This window comes from Conger conger, chromosome 10 (genome assembly GCF_963514075.1).
Source record: "Conger conger chromosome 10, fConCon1.1, whole genome shotgun sequence".
Lineage (NCBI taxonomy): Eukaryota > Metazoa > Chordata > Actinopteri > Anguilliformes > Congridae > Conger > Conger conger.
Genome location: NC_083769.1, coordinates 23,241,170 through 23,263,669, shown reverse-complemented (window position 1 = coordinate 23,263,669; position 22,500 = coordinate 23,241,170). Strand labels below are relative to the sequence as shown.

The 22,500-nt window shown below is 47.6% G+C and overlaps 1 protein-coding gene across 3 annotated transcripts in view; it reads right to left on the bottom strand.

Moving 5' to 3' along the window:
- LOC133138321 (adenylate cyclase type 6-like) overlaps positions 1-22,500 on the bottom strand; it is a 55,781-nt gene that overhangs the window by 17,450 nt on the left and 15,831 nt on the right. For all 3 annotated transcript variants that reach the window (XM_061256962.1, XM_061256960.1, XM_061256963.1), the window contains exons 4-5: positions 2,216-2,365; positions 1,615-1,736 (exon numbers count right to left, since the gene is read on the bottom strand). In XM_061256962.1, coding sequence (XP_061112946.1) covers positions 1,615-1,736; positions 2,216-2,365 — 272 coding nt within the window. The remainder of the gene's footprint in view (positions 1-1,614; positions 1,737-2,215; positions 2,366-22,500) is intronic.

The following is a 22,500-nucleotide window of genomic DNA, read 5'->3' as shown; positions in this document are numbered from 1 at the left end:
GAGAGGTCAGTCCACACTCTGTACACAGTTCTAGTGAAACCTGGCTGTGAAAGCAGAATAAATAACCAAGATACCTACACAAATGAATACATAGCAGAAGCATACATTCCATAAGTAATGCAAAACTACACAGGGAAACCCCACAGCACTGTTTTGGCGCTCAAAGACTGGTGCTTCATTCACTGTAGCTGAGAATTTAGACAGTGGAGTGTAGGAACTGCATACTGGAGACACAGCTAGTCATGTTTAGAAAAATAATAAAAAGTATTATCACAAAAAATACTGGAGACACAGGCGTCCTCTAGCTTCAGACTTATGGAATCATCCAGAAAGATTGTTTGCCGAGGGCGGCATTTGACACTCACATGAAGACATACACAATCCCTGACCGAATTTACAAATCGGCGCTGGACCCAAAACCTCAACAGCACCAGGTTTGTTTTCCTCCAATCTAATTTGTGTGCACAGCCAATCGCCGGGGGCGATGGTGCAAAGTGACCGGGCCTTGGTCCTCGCTCTCCGGCGACCCTTTCCCATCAGCGGCGCTAAACCCCGCCCTCTGGTGTTTTCCGGCCTGTATCGCGGGGCGACGGTATCGCGGGGCGACGGGACCTGCGAGGCCGATGGCTCGGAGCTGTAATTGAATAAGGAGCTCGGGCCGGCTCCTCGTGGGGTAACGTGAGCGGCTGCTAATTAACTATTCCCTCTCACATGTTAATTAGCACGGTCCCCGGCAGGCTCCCTCTCCCTGGAGCACAGGCACAGTCAGCCCCAGACTGAGGAAGGGGAGAGAGGCTCTCTGGTGCAAATTCATTTGGGCATCCCTGTTTCTCCCGAAGAGTGACGGAGAATTAATAGTTTTTGGAAATTCTGACGCTGATTTGTTCAACTGGCGAAGCTTTACAAACACTTAGAAGTATTCAATGAACACTGGAGCCCATCCCTGCGCAACAGACCAATCACAGAAAGTGTTTCTGACGTTTGGAGTAAAGTAGTAACACCAGAAAATGTTTGAAACAAATACAAATTCTGAGTTTCACATGAAAGGGTTTTTTTAAAAACAAAAACAGTTCCATTGTGCCATTTTTCATTTTCCTGAAACCAACCAGCTGTGAAAGTGTGCTAAGAGCATTTCCAGACTTAAGCGTTTAGTTTAAAGTGTAACAGTCTGTTCCTCAAAATGTCAGCAGCAATAAAATTTGAGAATTGGCAAGAGACGATATGCGGGAGCATGTCTTTATACCATTATGTTTTCTCTCCAGCACCTGTGCTACAAATACCAAGTGTGTAAACACTGCCATTGTACCATCTCCATCCAAATACTACTATCTCTACTAAAGGTAACAGCACTTTGTGTTCTGGTCGGAGAGGCTGCAGTGAGCAGTGTACCCGCCCACCCCCATCCGGCTCCAGGTAGCCTTCTACCTGACGTTATCGTGCTTCTACCTGACGTTATCGTGCTTCTACCTGACGTTATCGTGCTTCTACCTGACGTTATCGTGCTTCTACCTGACGTTACCGTGCTTCTACCTGACGTTATCGTGCTTCTACCTGACGTTATCGTGCTTCTACCTGACGTTATCGTGCTTCTACCTGACGTTATCGTGCTTCTACCTGACGTTATCGTGCTTCTGGATGTAGATCTTGTGAAACATCATGTCTTCTTTCTTTGCATTGATGTCTGCCTTCATCTCCATGGCAACGTGCCTTGGCAACACGGACAGCAGTAAGCGTTCCTGAAGAGCATGAGCGAGAGAGAGAGAGAGAGAGAGAGGGAGAGACCATGAGAGAGAGAGAGGAGAGGGAGAGAGGAGGGAGAGAGAGAGAGAGAGAGAGAAAAAAAGTCACGTAGCTGTGTGGGAGTGTGTTACTATCAACTCTGCACCCCAAACAGCATACAAGTGTCTGCCTGTGCGTGTGTGTGTTCCCTTTCTCAGATTCAGATTTTGCAAGACCAAAATTTGCAAGCATTGGCTATTATTTACCAAATAATAATAATGACATATAATGATATACTGTATACCCGTGGTTCCCAAACACTGGCCAGTGGACCAGCACCGGTCCCTAGCAACATGGCCGCCAGGTCCCCCCCATTTACAGTCAGTCATACGGACATGCATGATGTCATACCATGTGCCCCTGAGACTTTCACACTCCACCAATACATAACATATAATAATAGTAATAGTAACGGCAATAATACTAATAATAAGACCTGCTGCTGGTTCTCCCTCTGCAGGTGCAGCCGGGCCTGGATGTACCCGCGCGTCTCCTGGAAGGCCTGTCTCTGGGACACCTCGGCCGGGTAGTGTGTGCAGATCCCAATGATGTTGGTGCACAGGAAGATCAGCACGTTGGCGCTCAGCTGGGGGGAGGAGGGGAGGGGGGGGGGGCGTGAGGCATGTCCGCACATACAGCACGCACACTTTAACATGCATGACCCCACACTGCGAAAAAACCTACCGAAGGAAGACTGGAGTACTCTATCCATATACATGAGAGAGAGTCTGTATCATGCACGCACGCACACACGTATGCACACACACACGCACACAGAATGTGCACGCTCACGCATGCCTGACCTCATTTTAAAAGGTGTCTTAGAACAAGAGTCACTTAAATGAAGGAAGGCCTCGACAACAGGAAATGTATCCGGCGAATCATTCTGAAGGAGTTTGGACATAAAAAGGTCCTGATCTTTGTTCTGCTGGTCTGGTCACGGGAAAGGTGCAAAGCAAACCTAACCAAAGCAGGAAACTGCTTTCTGCTCTCGATGCATTTCAGCAGAGTAAACACACACATATTCACAGACACACACACGTATGCACGCACTGCACTCACACAAGCAAACAACCATACGCGAACAGCTGTGTACGGACAGTCAGGCAGAGGGCCAATGCGAGTGAGCAAATGTTCTGACATTAACCTCAGAGCACATCCTTATGCATTTAGGAAAATGCTACTCTGCTACTCCTCCTGCTCCGACCACTGCAGCCTGGGAAAGCAGCGTGACCTTTAACCTCAAAGTACAGCATTTCCTCTGGAGACAGCACTTCCTGTCAGGGCAGGGGGCCAATGGAAAACCGGAGATAAAAGTCACCACGGGGCGTCAATGGTGTCTTTCACCAAAGCAAAAGAGAAAAGGACCAATTTTCACCAAGAGATATAAAATCCCACAGTTCTGGTGGAGGCCAGGCAAAACCTGACCCCTGCTGGTCACAAATAAGGCTGCACTGGCAGAAACAGAGGAGACTCCTTCACTGAAAGGAAACCGAACACTTTGAGACAGCTGAAGATCTCTATCAGAGGTGAAGGGGGTCAAGGACTTCCGATTTTGTTCTATAAAATACAGTCTGTACTGTCCTTTTTAATTAAATTTGTTTATTTAACGGGGACAATGCACATGAATAACATTTCTCAAGTGCCAGAGTTGGGCAGGAAGGCTCATGTTCATCTGTAGTCCCTGGGCTGCATGTTTTGGCTGTGGAAGGAAACCGGAGCACCTGGAGGAAGCCCACACAAACACGGGGAGAACATGCAACTCCACACAGAGAGAACCTCAAACCACTGCGCCACTTTGGGAGTTTCACTGCCTGGACACATATAAACAGGGTGACTGATATCAACCGGACAAATATTTGGCTTAGCTAAACTGATTTCAGATCATTAAGTCTAAATAAATAAGTGTTATTATAGCTAATTAATGTAATGATTTCAAATCAAGTAAAATTCATTTAAAATAACTCCAGTAAGTTTAGATAAATATAGCTTTGGATTAGTTCCTCGCTGTAATTCTTGGGCCGTTTTAAACGTGTTATGTGCAGGACAGGAATCTCATTGTTTTTAGTAACATTCTGGAGCCGATCTGACCAGTTTTAAACATTTGTGTGCCCGACACATTTTTAGATCTGAAGTTAAGATCTGCTTTCGATTTAAAGGACTGGGTCACATTCTCTTCTAACGTGGAACATCAAAGGGAGTTTATGAACTGGTCCGTAACCAAACCTCTGTGTGTGTATGTGTTCACAGCATGTCGTTTGGAACTCATTAGACAGGTCTGGAGAGTGTGGCACTGGGGGGGGGAGGTGGGCAAATTCACATCTGACACAAAGAGCGGTGGAGAGAGTGGAAGAGAGGGAGGGGACTGAAGAGAGAAGAAAGGGAGGAGAGCAGATGAAAGACGGATGTACAGGATGGAAAGAGGACAGATAAGAGGTAGCGAGAAAAGAAAGAAGGCTGCCGCAGTGGAACCTGAACGATGGCCGCGGGGCCTGTTTACCCAGGAGGCCGCGGGGGGCAGAGAGGGAGAGAGAGCAGCGCTGACCTCATCAACACGGGGCGGTGCCACGGCCGTTTGCACTGTACACAGGAACAGGCCCCGTGTTTACACAACAGCAGGTCTTTCAGCAGGCCTGCATCGGACGCTAAAGCTCTATTGTCCCGAAACAAAAGGAGGGCGAAAAACTCAACCACAATTTACACATCCTGGCAACCAGACGGTGCAACCTGTCCTGCAGCCATCCAGGTCTACAGCAAATTAAGGAATCATTGTATGAACACAGAAGCCATTAGCAACTAAACCAACACTGGCTACACAGCCAACTAAATGACATTAGGCTGTAATTACCATCGGTCACACAAAGGGGAACGCCTGTCACTACGGACAAACAAAGACACCGACGGACACCTTACACCCAGGTTTTACCTGGCAGAAAAAGTCCAAAACACAATGAGTTACCTCAGGTTCTCCCACTTCAACAATAACAGTGCTGTAACCTTGACACCTGTTGCTGAATGTAAGAATGTACAGGCTGGACGTGACCAGTGGACCAGTGCGTCCCAGTGCTGAATTCAGAGGGGGGCGGGGGGGGGGGGGGGGGGGGCAGCAGGCCTGGCGAACAGAACACAACGGTTAAATGTCACGTTGCGCTCGTAATGGCGCGCGCAATCGAGATTATTAAAACGAACTCCCCCCAAAGCTTATTCTGGAGCGGGCCGAACGGAGAGTCTCTGTGAGGCTGCTTGTTAAGGAGGGGGGGGGGGGAGGCGTGTTTCTACCAACGCAGAGCACAAAAGGCCTTTGGGACGGCTGTAATGCTGTTAGGAAGATGGATTCCAGACCGTGGAGCGCAGCCAGATCTTTGTCCGGAGCGGTGCGCTGGTTCACTTTGGTTCAGCGGACTGAGGAACTGACATTCTCACATCCCTGTCCTTCACCGCAAAGTCAGGCGTCAGACCACCTCCCACCCCCCAGCGTCGAGGTGAGGTTAAACAGAGCTGCGGGGGAGAGGGACATGCGGACAGACGTGAGAGGGAGGGGGCCCACAGCTGGGGAGGGGAGAGAGAACGCACATTTTGAGATTTTGAGAGGATGTTCAGAATGCATGGTGGGGGCTCCTTTTCTGCTGCCCATGATGATCCCTAACATTGGTTTCAACAGCAACTCTACCTGTATAACACAGACACAATAGAGAGAGAGAGAGCTGTGGGGAAGGGGCACAGCGACCAGAGGCAGGAGGTTGCCGGTTTGCGTCCAGGCACAAAAATGTTAGGGTACAATACTCTTGAGTAAGGATTTTAGAAAAGGACCAAAGTATACGCATTTAAACTGATGACTCAACTATTTTGCTTTGAACAATAATCATTAGAAGTTGCATTACATATGAAATGCAGCACACAGATGCTAGCCATGCTAGATGCTAGGAAACATGTTCTAGATCTGCTAGATGCTAGCCATGTTCTGTAGTGATTGCCCCGCTTGTCACCCCAGAAAAAGACAGTCAAATGAAAACTCATAGTCCAGTTATTACTCATAAAGTGTTATCTATAGAAAAGGGGGGGACTAATGATTAAAAGAATGAAGTAAATCATTATATTAGTAAAAAAAAGATAACAATGAACAATCACTGCCTGCTGATAGCCACTAGCTCTGTTTAAATGAGTGCGCCAGCAAATCCAAGCTCAGATCAGACCGGATCAACGGGACTTTGCTGAAATATTCCTGCTTTATAATCACGTCACGTTCCAATTCTGGCTGTGAGTGCCAGCTCTGAGCTCAACTTGCCCTGTAAACAGGAACAAACTTTTCTTACAACGCAATGTCGGCATGCAAAAATCTGTTTTACGTTCCCGAAGTTAAACAAAATGCATTGCGATGCATTGTAAAACACTGATAAACATGATACAGTGTCTGACGGTTCACCGTAGAGCTTAAAGGAGTGTATTTGAATGGCAGACCACCACAGATTATTTCACAAAGTGGCTGATGGGAAATTGAGTCCAAAGTCTATAGACATAAGAGTAGTGGAACAGCTTGTGACAAAGCTGACAATCATATTAAAACAGGCAGAGAGGAAGATGCCATGTGTGTCAAGCATTCGTCAGTAATAGCTACATTTAAAATTGTGATTAAAAAAGAAAACAAACAAAAAGCATACCAAATTAGGCGTCCATTTAGGAACAATGCTAGACCTTGACTAAATTGTTATTATTTATAGCATTTAAACAGCAAATACTAACTTCCTGTAAGAAGGGATTAGGATGGAATGTGTGAGGTGTGAATGTGCCTCTGTATGAGGGTGGCAGATTTATGTTCACCTCTGACTTGTTCAGGCTTCACCCAGACTGTGATTAATATAATCAATACAATATGATAAAAAGAAAGGCGGGGGTGGCCCAGAGCGAAGGAGAAAGAAAGAGAAGGCCTTTGGGAAAATGTATCACGGTGTGGTGTTGTGCGTCTTCCTTCAGGGTGAAACAACGACCGAAACAGCTGAAACAGGCGAGGTGGTGTGTCCCGGACAGGGTGGTAAGCAGGAAGGCTCATCACAGGGTCCCGGTGCTGAGAGCACAGGCCAAGACCAGGCCGGGGGCGGGGGAGTTGGGGGAAAGTCTCTCTGTTCAGCCGCCTCCAAAATCATTGATTTGGCAGCAAAGCAAAGCAGCTCTGCATGCATGGGATGACGCACGCACGCATACACACACGCATACACACACGCACACACTCCTAAAACAGGCACAGTCTAACTTACCCACACGAACAGACCCACACACACACACACACACACACACACACACAGACACACTGTGGGAGGTTAGGGGGTGGTAGTGTTCACACACACACACACACACACTGTGGGAGGTTAGGGGGTGGTGGTGTTCCCACACACACACACACACACACACACACACGATGGGAGGTTAGGGGGTGGTAGTGTTCACACACACACACACACACACACACACACACACACTGTGGGAGGTTAGGGGGTGGTGGTGTTCCCACACACACACACACACACACGATGGGAGGTTAGGGGGTGGTGGTATTCACACACACACACACACACACACACACACACACTGTGGGAGGTTAGGGGGTGGTGGTGTTCACACACACACACACACACACACACTGTGGGAGGTTAGGGGGTGGTAGTGTTCACACACACACACACACACACACACACTGTGGGAGGTTAGGGGGTGGTGGTGTTCCCACACACACACACACACACACTGTGGGAGGTTAGGGGGTGGTAGTGTTCACACACACACACACACACTGTGGGAGGTTAGGGGGTGGTAGTGTTCACACACACACACACACACACTGTGGGAGGTTAGGGGGTGGTGGTGTTCCCACACACACACACACACACACGATGGGAGGTTATGGGGTGGTGGTATTCACACACACACACACACACACACACACACTGTGGGAGGTTAGGGGGTGGTGGTGCTCACACACACACACACACACACACACTGTGGGAGGTTAGGGGGTGGTGGTGCTCACACACACACACACACACACACACTGTGGGAGGTTAGGGGGTGGTGGTGCTCACACACACACACACACACACACTGTGGGAGGTTAGGGGGTGGTGGTGTTCCCACACACACACACACACACGATGGGAGGTTAGGGGGTGGTGGTATTCAGACACACACACACACACACACACACACACACACACTGTGGGAGGGTAGGGGGTGGTGGTGCTCACACACACACACACACACACACACACACACACACACACACACACACACTGTGGGAGGTTAGGGGGTGGTGGTGCTCACACACACACACACACACACACACACACACACACACTGTGGGAGGTTAGGGGGTGGTGGTGCTCACACACACACACACACACACACACACACACACTGTGGGAGGGTAGGGGGGTGGTGCTGGTTCACAGGCCTGGGGAGCCCAGAGGTTGAGCGGCTTGGCGGCGGGCGGGGCCATGGAGGGGCGGACAGGGGCTCACGTGGCGATCCACGGGGGACCAGCAGCAGCGCGGGCCGAGCCGACGTGCCTGGCGGAGCGACAGCTGTCCGCTAAACGGGTGAAGTCACACTGCGGGCCCAGCTCTGGGAGACAGCTGCGCTGGATCAGGGGCGGGGGGGAGCACGGACAGCGATACCAGCTGTAGAGTGAACACCGCGCTCCCAGGGCAGCTCTGCTCCCAGCGGGGCCGCGGCCGGGCGGGATGTGCTTGTCCTCGTCGCTGTTGAAGCCGGGCCACGGGAAGCCCTTTCAAGCAGGGCTCTGTTCAGCCTCAAAACCTCTGTCCCAACATGCCCCCCGCAGGCCCCACCCACAGCCCTGTCCCTGTGACAGAGCCGCTGGAGGAGTTCAGGCTCCCTCCATTCCGGCTCCACTGCGCCCCAGTGTCCAATCACCCCATGTGGTCTCAGGGCAGAGAGGGACCTTCATACACATTTCATTATATTTTAGTAATGCAGTTGAAGTTGAACTCGTAACTTCGTTGCAATTTACACCTTGGCTTAGTTCTTACTTATTCACAGCTGGTGCAACCGGCCCCAGCTACCTGGAACAATACACACCTGCTCACCTGTGTGCCATCGATGCTTTACAGGGGAAGCAGGTGTGTAGGGGAACAGGAAGCCCTTATATAGGCATGAAGTCTGATTTGTCCACAAAATATTGCTGCATTGACCTAATAATACAATGACTTAACAAATCAGCACATGGGGAGATATTAGATGAAGAAAAAGAGACCTACAACACCTACATTTTCTTGTGGGAAACAATGATTGATTGTATTTTTACCATACTGTAACTATGGACTTGCATTGAATGGGATGGCTGATCCACCTACACCAGACCGCAGTGAGCAGCGTCTCTCAATAAGACCAGGAAAGGAAGAGTGAAAAGTATATACTCGTGTATATATATATACATGGCTGGAAAACAGGAGCAACAGCACAGGAGAGATATATCGGCACAGATGCAGAGAGGATTTACAGATCATTCTGTCATTATGTAGAATAATTAGTCTGCTGCAGGTGAGATTTTAACTGCAAATGGGATTCCGGCTCAGCAGCCCACTCCACTTCCGCTGGCAGTGCAGAGTCACAGACCTGAGATAAAGCTGGCAGGGGAGAGTCACAGACCTGAGATAAAGCTGGCAGGGGAGAGTCACAGACCTGAGATAAAGCTGGCAGGGGAGAGTCACAGACCTGAGATAAAGCTGGCAGGGGAGAGTCACAGACCTGAGATAAAGCTGGCAGGGCTGAGTCACAGACCAGAGATAAAGTTGGCAGGGGAGAGTCACAGACCTGAGATAAATCTGGCAGAGACGAGTCAGAGACCTGAGATAAAGCTGGCAGGGGAGAGTCACAGACCTGAGATAAAGCTGGCAGGGGAGAGTCACAGACCTGAGATAAAGCTGGCAGGGGAGAGTCACAGACCTGAGATAAAGCTGGCAGGGCTGAGTCACAGACCTGAGACAGAGCTGGCAGGACCGAGTCAGAGACCAGAGACATAGCTGTAAGGGGAGAGTCACAGACCTGAGATAAATCTGGCAGAGACGAGTCAGAGACCTGAGATAAAGCTGGCAGGACCGAGTCAGAGACCTGAGATAAAGCTGGCAGGGCTGAGTCACAGACCTGAGACAGAGCTGGCAGGGCCGAGTCAGAGACCAGAGACATAGCTGTAAGGGGAGAGTCACAGACCTGAGATAAATCTGGCAGAGACGAGTCGGAGACCTGAGATAGAGCAGGCAGGGGAGAGTCAGAGACCACAGACAGAGCAGGCAGGGGAGAGTCACAGACCTGAGACAGAGCTGGCAGGGGAGAGTCAGTTTCTATTCTGTGCATCATAGTGTTATCAGCAAGTAATGAAAAACACTCCTTGAATTTCCACTTTTGGAGTAAATCCACAGCATGCATCATGCCAGTGGCTGGCGTTGGTTCCCATTGGATGGTATTATTATCATTATTGTCATGGCCATTATGATTATTTTATTTTGCTTGGCAGATGTTAGTGTTTGTGTGTAGGAGGTTTCACTGCAGCTGCCTGGTTTTGCACAACAGTTTCGATCAGCCAGGGAATCAAACGATTGGTGACAGACTGAAACACTCAATCGGGTTCTGGACACCCAGCACCTAGGACAGCTGGCCCCGCCCCTCACTCCCAAATCACAGGCCGCACACATGGCCACCCTAAGCCAGAACAAAGGGGAGGTGGATTCCAGGTTGCCAGGTTGGAAGTGGAGTAGAGCTCGATGTTCGTTTCAGAGCTTTCGGGGAAAAACCTAAACTTCTCTGGGTCGACCCGCGAGACTATTGAGAAAACTCTCATAACCGAAAACAAAATCATTACTGAAACTGAAGCAAACTCCCAGAGCAGATTGGAGGCTTAGGAAGCCAGCCACACATCTGTCATATGAAAAACACCAAAAAACAAACCTCACAGAGTCTCTTCCACTCTACCCCCCGTCCCCCAAATTCCAAGTCACGGGGGGTTTCGGCACTTTTTTTATAATCTCGGCCAATATCTCCACCCCCCACCCAATACCCCCACCCCCACCCCCCAGTCTCCAGCTCCATAAGCCCAGCCCTCTGGCGCACTGTGCATCACACACCAGTCTGCACACAAACACCACTCACCCACTCACTGCTCTACTGGGGTGCTCCTCTCCCCCTGGATTCACATTCAAATGAGCTGTTTATGCCACAACAGAGTCTGGTCTTCTGAAGCAGTAAATAAATACATTGATGCTTGTACTAACAAAACACAACAAATAGTCCCCCCCCCCCCCTCCCTCCCAAAGGCTATATTGTGTTGCCAAAGCAATGGTGATAACAAACTACAACATACAGCGAGTGACTACCCAGCTCTGCCATGTGTAGGGGGAAGGGGGCTTACTCACACTGAGAGAGGCTACAGTCAGGCAGAGTGAAGCACACTCACAGGAGCAGACGGTAATAACGGGGTTAAAGATGACGCGTGGGCCTGCTGGGACGCTCGTCCGGTTAAGGCCCTATTCGTGTTCCTCCGGAGATGGAAATCATTCTCCCGACGGTCTGAAGCAGGTCAGCATACTCACGCAATCAACCGATCAAGATTCATTCACTTTACTATGACACAATATGTCAGTATACTGCCGCAATCAACCAATGAGATTCGCTTTACGATGGGACAGCAGAAGCAGGTCAGCATACTCAGGCAATCAACCAATGAGATTCATTCACTCTACTGCGAGGCAGAGTGGCCGCACAGAGTGGAATAGGTATCAGCAGCGGAGGTCCCGGAGGACGTGATTGAGAGGGAGAATGATGAGCAGCGCGCTGTAAGTGGGAAAGATGCAGACAGTAACACAATCAGCGAGGTGTGACTGATCTGTACTTGATTTGAGGTGGACGGGTGTCAGCCGATCCTGGGTGGTTAAGTTTTCATGGCACGTGATTGTGTTCAATGCTCACCGCTCAGTTTGACACATACACACAATGGGACACACACACACACACACACACACACACACACACAGTACATACATATACACACAGGTGCACACTAATACATTAATTCAGTCACATGTATGCAGACACATAAACACACAGTCATGCGCATGTGCACGCGCACACACACACACACACACACACACACAAACACATCTAAACACATCTGAACACACAGGCAAAGTTGCGGGAAGCTCTTGTTTGCACAGTGTAGGCAGCAGGTCTGGCCTCTCTTTGCACCTTGTCAGTGCCTGATTGACAGGCCTGCCCTCATTGGCTGCTCTGAGAGAGGGGGCGGTCCCTGGATGCATGCCCTCATTGGCTGCTCTGAGAGAGGGGGTGGTCCCTGGATGAGACCTTGCCCGCAAGTGTCGCCTTGCCACATGTGTCATTCTCACTCTCACACTCTCACTGACAAGAGCCACACAAGACCGTCATTCTCACCCTCACTGACAGCCCCCACACAAGACCGTCATTCTCACCCTCACTGACAGCCCCCACACAAGACTGTCATTCTCACTCTCACTGACAGCCCCCACACAAGACTGTCATTCTCACTCCCACACACTCACTGACAGCCCCACACAAGACTGTCATTCTCACTCCCACTGACAGCCCCACACAAGACTGTCATTCTCACTCCCACACACTCACTGACAGCCCCACACAAGACTGTCATTCTCACTCCCACACACTCACTGACAGCCCCACACAAGACTGTCATTCTCACTCCCACACACTCACTGACAGCCCCACACACTAATTCTCAATGCAGGCTGCAGCTGCCCTTGTGCCTCCAATGTCTGCTGAATGAGATTTCGATATGAATTCAATAACTAAAAAATTTATGAACACAAAACGTTTGTTAGCAAAGGACCTTCTTCAGCTTTACAGGAGCTATTTCGATGCTTTCAGCCAACTTAAAATAATTATTTGGCTGTCAAGGCCAACAGCGCTTAACTCCTCTCCTGGGAAATAGCAGCCATGAGATTTGACATCATAGGAACATGGAGTACAATGTAGAGTTTATTTATCTGTCAGGACCACTCGTCCTTATAGATATGGTTGCAGTTGCTCTTCACTGTACATTAAAGCAAACTATCTCCTGTTACTGCTTGTAAGCTACAGGCCAGAAACACAATACATTTGCAACTTGGTTTCCTGAAAAACATTAAGGCTACAAATTGGATTTCTGAAAAACATTAACCGGTTTGATCATTAAAGGCATTAAAGATCTATTTTCCACATTTACTAACTTCAGCGGAATTCTCAGGATGTTCAGATTTCAGGCCACTTCAGCGTTCTTCCTGGTAGTGATTCTTAGGAATTCCTGACAATAATACCGGAGTCATACTGGTTTCAGCTGATAACAGCCTAAAACAGCTACTCGGCATCTGATCTGTGCTAAGAGATTATGACTGCTCTGTTGGACCAGTATGACACAGCAGACATTTGGCAGAGAGTTGATCCATTTGATGGACCACTGATGCTCTAAATTAAGTAAATATATCTCAAAATGTAGCCTAATCATTGTCATCTGAACCTCTTTTAATGTCATCAAAAATAAAATGTTTGTTGAGTTTTCTGGACTCATTCTCACTGGTTAATAATAAAGTAGTGGTAAGCCAGTTGAAAAGTTCTGTGATATAAATAACAATGGCTGAATGGCTGTGGTATCTACTTCAACAATGAAGGTGAAATTTGATTGCCATTACATTTGTATTATAATCAAATGTAATTTGATTATCAAATTACATTTGATAAGGAAGTGTTGGTATCAATCAATTTGGGCAAACAAATTCTGACATCAGCCTCAGAATTTCCATATGGCACATGCCTGTACTTCTCCGTGATCGTAATACCACTTCATGAGATGCAATACAAGAGGGATGAAGCAGTTTTAAGCTTGGAGACATATAGCTCTGCCTGTGCGGGGCAGGAAAGCTGTGTTTCTTCGTCACATTCAGGCTGCACCTCATCAAGGTCTAATAAGCCTCAACTAATTGAAGTATGGTCAGTTTTCCATCTTGTTTCGTGTATCACATACAGTACTTAAGGAAGTAGCTCCAAAGCACCTTGAAGCCTCCTCCCCTTGATGAAGTTGAAAACCTGAAGCTCCTCCCCCTAGAGAAGATGCAAACACTAGGCTCCTCCTGACCATAGACGCAAACACTAGGCTCCTCCCTACAGCAGACACAAACACTACACTCCTCCTGAACATAGATGCAAACACAAGGCTCCTCCCCCTGCTAAAGACCAGACTGGCACATCTGCAGTAGAGCAGCAGCAGTAACTTAATAGTGGAAGTGGAGCCAGCAGAGAGGCTGCTGGGAAGTCACGCTGCAGGATCTTTTTTCGCTGGGGTCAAAGGCAGGGCTGTAGATGAACCTCATCCTCGTTCTCACCACGGGTATCAGGAGGGCCAGGCGTGGAGGAGCGTGAGCTGCCACACAGTGCTCTGGATTTCACTGCAACCGGTTCGCCCGGCTCAGCCACAGCAGTTATCTCATCTGCCCTACACATGCACCTCTCCACATCTCTAAAAAATGCAGAAGAAGCCCATTTCAGCTATGCATTCAATGTAAGGCCCTGCATAATTCAAGGTTATAAATGATTTATGGCGACTACCACAGGGACTGCAAAGAGCCATGCTATATCGCCATCAACATGATAAGTGAATTTATTATAAAAATTGCACAGCACCCCTTCTGATCTATCTCAAGTGGTTATGAATGTTTCCGCAGTCATTATGAAGGTGCTATGTACACTGGTGTGCCTTTAACAATGAATATATAAGTGAACAGAAGCAAACCTGACTTCAAAATGGTACAAAGTTAAACATGACACATTTGTTCAAATTTATTTGTAATTTCAAGATTACTTTTTATTAATTTTGATATTTTACAGTAAAAGGTTTGGGAACTCTGTCAGTATTTTGTAACTCATCCTCGGGCAAATATAAAAGCTTGTAAACGCTTCCTGTAGCCAGCTAAGAGTCTTTCAATTCTCGCTTTTGAAATTTTTCCCCATTCTTCCTGGCAGAACACCTCTAGCGTGCATGTATGCCATGTTTGAGGTCTCTCCACAGATTTTCAATAATATTCAAGTCTGGGGACCGTGGTGACCATTCCAAAACCTTTATCTGTCCTTCCTGTAGGTACTTCATGGTTGATTTTGAGGTATGCTTTGGATCATTGTCTTGCTGGAATACCCATCCTCTCTTCAACTTCAATGTCTGGACTGACCTTCAAACATTAGCCTCTAGAATTTCTTGATATCTGGTGGAATCCTTTCTTTCTTTCACTCACACAATACTTCCTGTGCCTCCTGCAGCCACACAACATCAAAGCATAAAGGATCCACCTCCATGCTTAACAGTAGGCAAGGTGTTCTCATATTGTTCCAAAATGCTTCAGGTTTCTTGATGTTTTCTTTTGCATACTTCAGACACTTAATTTTGTGTTGAGGTTGTTCTTTCTGGTAACTCTGCCATGTAGGTGTTGGTTGTTTAAAGTATGTTGTATTGTTGTCTTGTGAACAGCTACACCTGTGTCTGCTCTTTTGATGTGTGGGTTCTTCTGAGCATTTCTGACCAGGTCTTCAGCCATTCTATCTGTAATCTTTCTTGGTCTTCCAGACCTTGCCTTGACTTGCCAACTGTTTTATTTATCTTCTATTTTGTAATAATGTTTCTGACAGTGGAAATAGGTAGTTTCAAACTTCTTGGTGAAAATGATGTTCATTCTGACATCCTTGGAGTCTGACATTCTGACAACTGTTTAGAGGAACCCATGGTTGCTAACACTAGACAGAACATCACTTGGGTCTGGACCTTAGTAATCATCTTTTTAAAAAGTTTCCAAACTTTGGCACAGGGCCCTTTTTCCTTTTTTTATATAATTTATAAACAGTAAGAATAATTAAATGAAAGGCAATCTTGCTTTAGATTTTGCAGAAAGGTCTCATGTTTAACATGTTTAACTTAAATATAATTTAGAGTTTAGGTTTGCTTTCAATCGCATACAGATTCACTGTAACATTTAAACCAGGGGTTTTTTTGCACCCCACTGTATTATACTTTACTGTAGGAAATGTCGCAAAAAGGTTTACTAATGCAAGATTAGTAATCTCCCCAAAACAAACAAGACAAAAGCATGAAACAAACAGAATGAAATTGAGTTAAACTGAAGAGAAAAGGCAGAGGTATGAAACTGCAGTACTAGTCTGCAGGGAGTCTTTCACTGGAGAGGGGCATTAGCATGTATGACTGTACAGTATGTAGCCCCCCAATGCAGGGTAAGTAATTGTGCTCTGCGTGTAATCCACCAAAGAATGACCTTTGTTCCTGAGAGCATTTACACACATGACCTGACCTTAGGGCCAAAAATTCATTTTATTATTTATTCATTTGTTTTGGCAGACAACCTCGCCCAGGGAGCCAGGCAGACGAGGGGAAACGCACAAACGCCAAAGGAGCTCACGCAACGCAGCGCGGAACCAGCGCGGAACCAGCGTGCAGCACAACACAGGCACCCCAGCAGCCTTTCAGCAGCTTCAACACAACCTGAGAGATGCGCAGCATTGACAAAACTGAAAAACCCAAACACAGCAACACCGAAATCCATTCTGCTCGTAATCACCGCTACAAGATGGTTACCGCTAATTAACAGAAAAAGAGGGAGGGAGATAGGGAGAGAGGGAGAGGGAGATAGGGAGAGAGGGGGAGGAAGAGGGAGAGGGAGAGGGCGGTGGGGGTCGTCCACGTGCCTGACAAATTTGTTTTGCAGGGCCACAGACGTGAGCTCTGTGCTTGGTCATTGGCCTCGGTGTCAGGTCTGTTCTCTGAACGCCAGGGACTGGGGAAGCTGCTGTACCATCCCCCATCCCGCCCGCGCCCGTGTCATCTGTGACAAACAGCGGCCCATCTCCCCGCTGACTGAACGCTTGTTAAAGCAAGTCTGCCCGGCTGCGAGTGTATCCATCACCCCACGAGCAGCGCGTCGGGGGCACTGCCGGCCGCCGCCGTCCAGGACCGAGTGAACGCCGCCACCGCATCTGATCCGGACGGGGAAAACGGCTAAAGCCGCTAGAAACACTCGCATTATTGTGACGCTTTCCGAATGGAAAAATGACTGCGGGAAGTTATCAATACTGTATTCAACTGGAGCAGGGACAGAACAGGGACATCAATCAATCCCTCCGCTGTAAAAATATCGCGAGGGAAAAAAATACAAACATTGATTCTCCTCCCCCAACACGCTGGAACTAAAGTATTTAAATTATAAATCGACAGAGCGATTCACAAAGAGCATTTATGGATGAGCAATGCAAAATTATAACATGAAAACACCAACATAAAACAGAATAAAAGCAAAAAAAAAAACGTATCTTTATTTAAGTAATAATTTCAGACCGCAGATGCAACTGGGTCACAATCAAAAGATGGAAAGCCTGAGAAAGGCTTCTCCACTGTGCCATTATCACGGGTGGAGTTTATTTAACGGCGAGATGGAAGACAACTTAATGCTACAGTTTAGTCTGGCCAAAGAAAGCAGCAGCAGGGAAGAGTTTATGATAACAATAAACATAGCAGGAAATTGAATATGAATATTGCTCCTGGTAACAGCGCTGTCCAAAGCGGCCCTCCCGTTTGTTTGACCCAGTTGTGAAACACTAAGCTGAACACAGACGTACAGGAACAAAGCCTCTGAAAAGAGACCCCCGAAATCTGGCCCGAGCTGTCATCAGCATCTGCGCACATGCGCATCTGTGCTCTGTATTTTATTATGAAGGAGACTTGCCTTCACTGCAATATTGGTTTCCTTACCCAATTAGTTGCTTCAAAGTAAAAGACAAAGATCCTTACAGTTATGTTTAAAGGCCCGAGATGGGCTGGTCCCATGACTGATCCCAGATCAGTATCTCATACTCAAGTTCACCTTTAATTCCCTTTAATCTGTTTGGCAATGTTCTTCTTATTTTCTTACTTTGTTTATACTTTTTTGCTTTAGCTTTCTTTCATTAAACTTAGCAATCGCAATTTCTGGAGCACTGCCTGTACTGCAAGTGGGTGTGTGTGTGCGTGCGTGTCTGAGTCTGTGTGTGTGTGTGTGTATGCGTATGTGTAGGCAATTCCCACAGGAAAGCACTTTGAGCGCACTTGCATGAGGAGGGCTGTATTGGCAAAGTTGATCATGTTAATAACTACAGCTGTTATATTTCTCCCTCTCTTCCCTAATGGCCGTGTATCTCCCCTCCCTCCCTCTCAGGGTCCTATACAGGGAGATCTGGGAGCTCCGGCTGGCTGTGTGGGGCGGGGCGGGGTGGGGTGGGGTGGGGGGCACTTGCAGAGTCATAAAACAGGGCCTGCTGAACAGCAGATAAGCCCCACTATGACACAGCTACCAAAGAGCTGCCCCCCCCACACACATAAGTGCACAGTGTGCTCAAGCATAAAAGCACACACAGCTCCTACACACACACCCACACACACACACGCGCGCACACACAAACACACCCACACACACACACACACACACATACACACATACAAACACACACCCACACACACATACATACACACAGCTCCTACACACACACCCACACACACATACACACGCAGCTCCTACACACAGACATGTATAACAGACACGCACACAAACACACGCAGCTCCTACACACAGACATGTATAACAGACACGCACACAAACACACACAGCTCCTACACACAGACATGTATAACAGACACACACACAAACACACACAGCTCCTACACACAGACATGTATAACAGACACACACACAAACACACACAGTTCCTACACACAGACATGTATAACAGACACACACACAAACACACACAGCTCCTACACACAGACATGTATAACAGACACACACACAAACACACACAGCTCCTACACACACACCCACACACACATACACACACAGCTCTCACTCTCATACACACATGTATACACACACAGCTCTCTCACACACACAAGCACACATACACACACACACACTCTCTCTCTCTCCCTTTCTCTCTCACACACACACACACACAGCTCTCGCTCTCATACACACAAGCACACAAACACAGAGCTCTCGCTCTCACACACACAAGCAGACATACACACACCTCTCTCTCATACACACACACACACCATTCTCTCTCACACACACATACCTCTCTCGCTCTCTCTCACACACACACACCATTCTCTCTCACACACACACACCTCTCTCTCTCATACACACACACCATTCTCTCTCACACACACATACCTCTCTCTCTCTCTCTCACACACATACACACACACACAGCTCTCGCTCTCATACACAGAAGCACACACACACATGTCCCATGCACACCGCGGGTGGTGGGATGATGTGGCTGTGCTTCCTGATGTGAAGGCCGCAGCCTCAGTCCCCTGTCTGTCCACACTGAATCAGTGTCACACTGATTCAGCACACTGTCACTGAGAAGCGCTCTAGTCAAGTTAGGGAGGGGGAAAAAGAGAGATAGCTAGAGTGTGAGAAAGAGAGAAAGTGAAAGAGGACAGGTGAAAGAGAAAGAGTGAGGCTCATTCATCCACAGTATTACACAGCTACGGCATCAGGGCCTTCCCTCCCTGCTGAGGCTGACAGTAAGACTCCTCCCTCACCCAGAAGAGTGCTGCCAGATCCATAAAAAACACAAGAGGGCCAGAGCTGCCCTCTCCCTCAGCCATTTCATCCTCCATATCAAACCCTGTTGGTGGTGGGGGTGCTGGTTGAGATTGTGTAAACGCTGGGAGGTGTAGTCCAACAGCAAGCAGGTTAACAGAGCCAACAGCTCCATCATCGACAACGACCTGCCCTGACCAGCTGGGGGGGTAAATCACCATAGCCATCAATTAGCAAGGCACGTTCTGGTGTGGCCTGGGAAATGCATGGCTCCATGGTTAATGTGGTATACCTTGAGAAAGTGGTGTGCCCTGGGGAATGTAGTATGTCCTGGTTAAACATGGTGCACTTGCCTTTAACCATGGTGCACTTTTACCCTTATCAGATTCATTTGTATTGTGCATTGAATGACAGCTTTGGTTAGACAGTCAAATAAATGTGATAAAAAGGTCTACAGCTGTCTTGCATCACTTAAATACTTAGAATTTTGGTACAGCAGACTGCAAACTCAGGTGCAGGGTGTACTTGTAGGAATATCAACAAATGAACGCAGTTAGATCAATACTTCAAAAGTTTCTACCATTTCAAATGTTGTCACATGCCAACTGCTAACCAAAGAAGACCTTTAACCTGTCAGACCAACTCTCAAGGGCAGGCATAGCTTTGTTTTAAAAAACAGTTGAAAATGGTCTTAGATCATGCACAAAGCTTAGAAAACCGGAAACCAGCCCAAAGCACTTTGAGCTGCTCTCTGGTGTAGGATTGAAAGACATTCGGTTTCAGTGAGTTTAGCTCAGGGCAGGCAGAACGTGTCATCTTTTCATTTGGAGAATCAGAATGACACTGAATGACAATGACAGTTTTGATTAGATAGCGCCCCTATCCATCACACAGACCCACAGTCTTACTCTCGCCCTCTCTCTCTCTGTTCTTCTTTCTCTCCCTTTATCTTGCTTTCTCTCTCTCTGTTTCTCTCTCTCTTACACACACTTACACACACACACACACACACATACACACTATTTCAGGCAAGCATGGAGGACACTTTAAAACTACATTAACATTTCAGACACTTTAATCAAGAGAGACTTACACAGTTTAGCCTACATTCCTTGCATACAATCCATAAGTAAACCTGGATGTTCTACTGAAGAAATTCAGGCAAAGTAGGTTGCCCAAGGGTGCAATGGTAACCTGGGAATGGAAGTACAGCACAACCAGTCATGCTCCCCAGCAGTGCGCTGCACTCCCATCCCTTTGGTAAACTCCGACTGGAGGGCGCGGAGCCACAGGAGTGTTATTGTAACCAGAGATAAAAAGAGCAGGGGAAACATCTCTAAGCTAAACTAATACCAGCTTATTAAACCCACGTTAGCGTTCGAATCGGGCCCGTGTTGTGCACTCCAAGAGATAACGTCCAATTCGTGTGCCCAGATTAAAGCCGAAACACAAAATGGCCGCCATGTAAACAATTGCTTACGGGAGAGAGGAAAAGAACAAGAGAGGGGGGAAAGAGAGGAGGAACGTTGGCCAAGCAGGTTGCGAGCGGGCCTGCTCTCAGTTAGGGAGGCTCTGCAGTGGGCCTCCCGAGGCGGCCCACCCGCCCCTCATGCCCCCTGTTTACACACCAGCTGCTTTTTTTCACCACAAAGTATTTTTCATTTATTTTCTGCTAAACATTTTTTTCCTTTTTCAAAGCCTGAAGAAGAACAAGGCAACCAGGACCCAGGGAGGCACGTGACACTGGAGAGCGCGAGACAGCACAGGCCATGGCACGGGAGACACAGCCTGGCAGCCCCTCATCACGGCCCATTACTCACGGAAAAAAACTTACAAAAATGTCCAAACTCACTCGACCGACGTCAACCAAGCATTTAATCACAGATATTCTCCTGCTGAAGGACTAGACACCTAACATCCAGAAGAATCTCTCATTTTGGTAGCAAAGGCCCAGAGTAAACCATCTTTTTTTTTTTTTCTTTTTTTTCAGTAGCCTTCAAAAACCGTCAAAGCGGTCAAAACAAAGGCCTGGTCGAATATCATGTAGGTTGTGGAATAATGAGCTTCATCAGCAGCTGTCAATCATACTTGAAGTTCCAGTGGCCTGAAAATGACTTTCTTTTGAAAGCCCTAGTACACAATAGTGTGCGCATGCGTCCACCTGCAGGAGGAGCAGATGTTATCTGTGGTTGCATGGAGAGCCTGCTGAGGACTAGAAGAAACACAAAGTTCAGAGTAAACTGTGAAGTTCACGCTTAAACAGGTTTGGCGAGCCAGTGTAAAGGGACATTTTTCCATGGTATGATGATAAAATACCTGTGGATATACGAGAGATAGTCTACTCCTGAGTCCACTGGGTCAGCGGTAAGGACCCAACGTATCCGTGTTCTAGGAGACAGCACAATTTCCACAAGGACAGCCAAAGAAGCAGCGCTTCCGAGACACGCTTTGCTTTCCTAGTAATCAATTAAATTGAGTGATATTCACAGTTTAACAGTTAATATTAAACAGTTTACATTTTTGCTCTCGGTGCTGGAGTCCTTGGCCCTGCGGAACGCCACAGGGAGCCGCCTTTTAAGGAGGATGTGTTTAAAGCAACATTTCCAGCTCTAGCAGGACGGCAAACCTGCCCTTTCACAGCGAGCCCTGTTCACCGCGCATTTACAGATTTATCCTTTTCCATCGAGGGCCACACTGGAAATAAGCCCCCATTCACCCCTCATGTGATTCTTGTGTTCTCTCCAAGAATCACCATTTGTTTCCGATTTGTTTCAGTAATGAAAGACTACTTGCCTCGTTGCGAACTTACTTGACTATGCGCACATATTTGACTATCTTTTTGCCTGTATTTTAACCCACATAAATCCTTCCAATGTACGTGTACATTTCACTGATAGCCTTGACAGGCCAGATTGAGTTAGCATTGCAATGCGGTCAGATGCACTGCAGGCAACCCACTGGGGCAGTACGAGCACACAGCGGGAGCAGAGCAGCTAAAACATACACATGCAACGGTCACTAAGGGCATAACTAGCACAGCATAAACCCA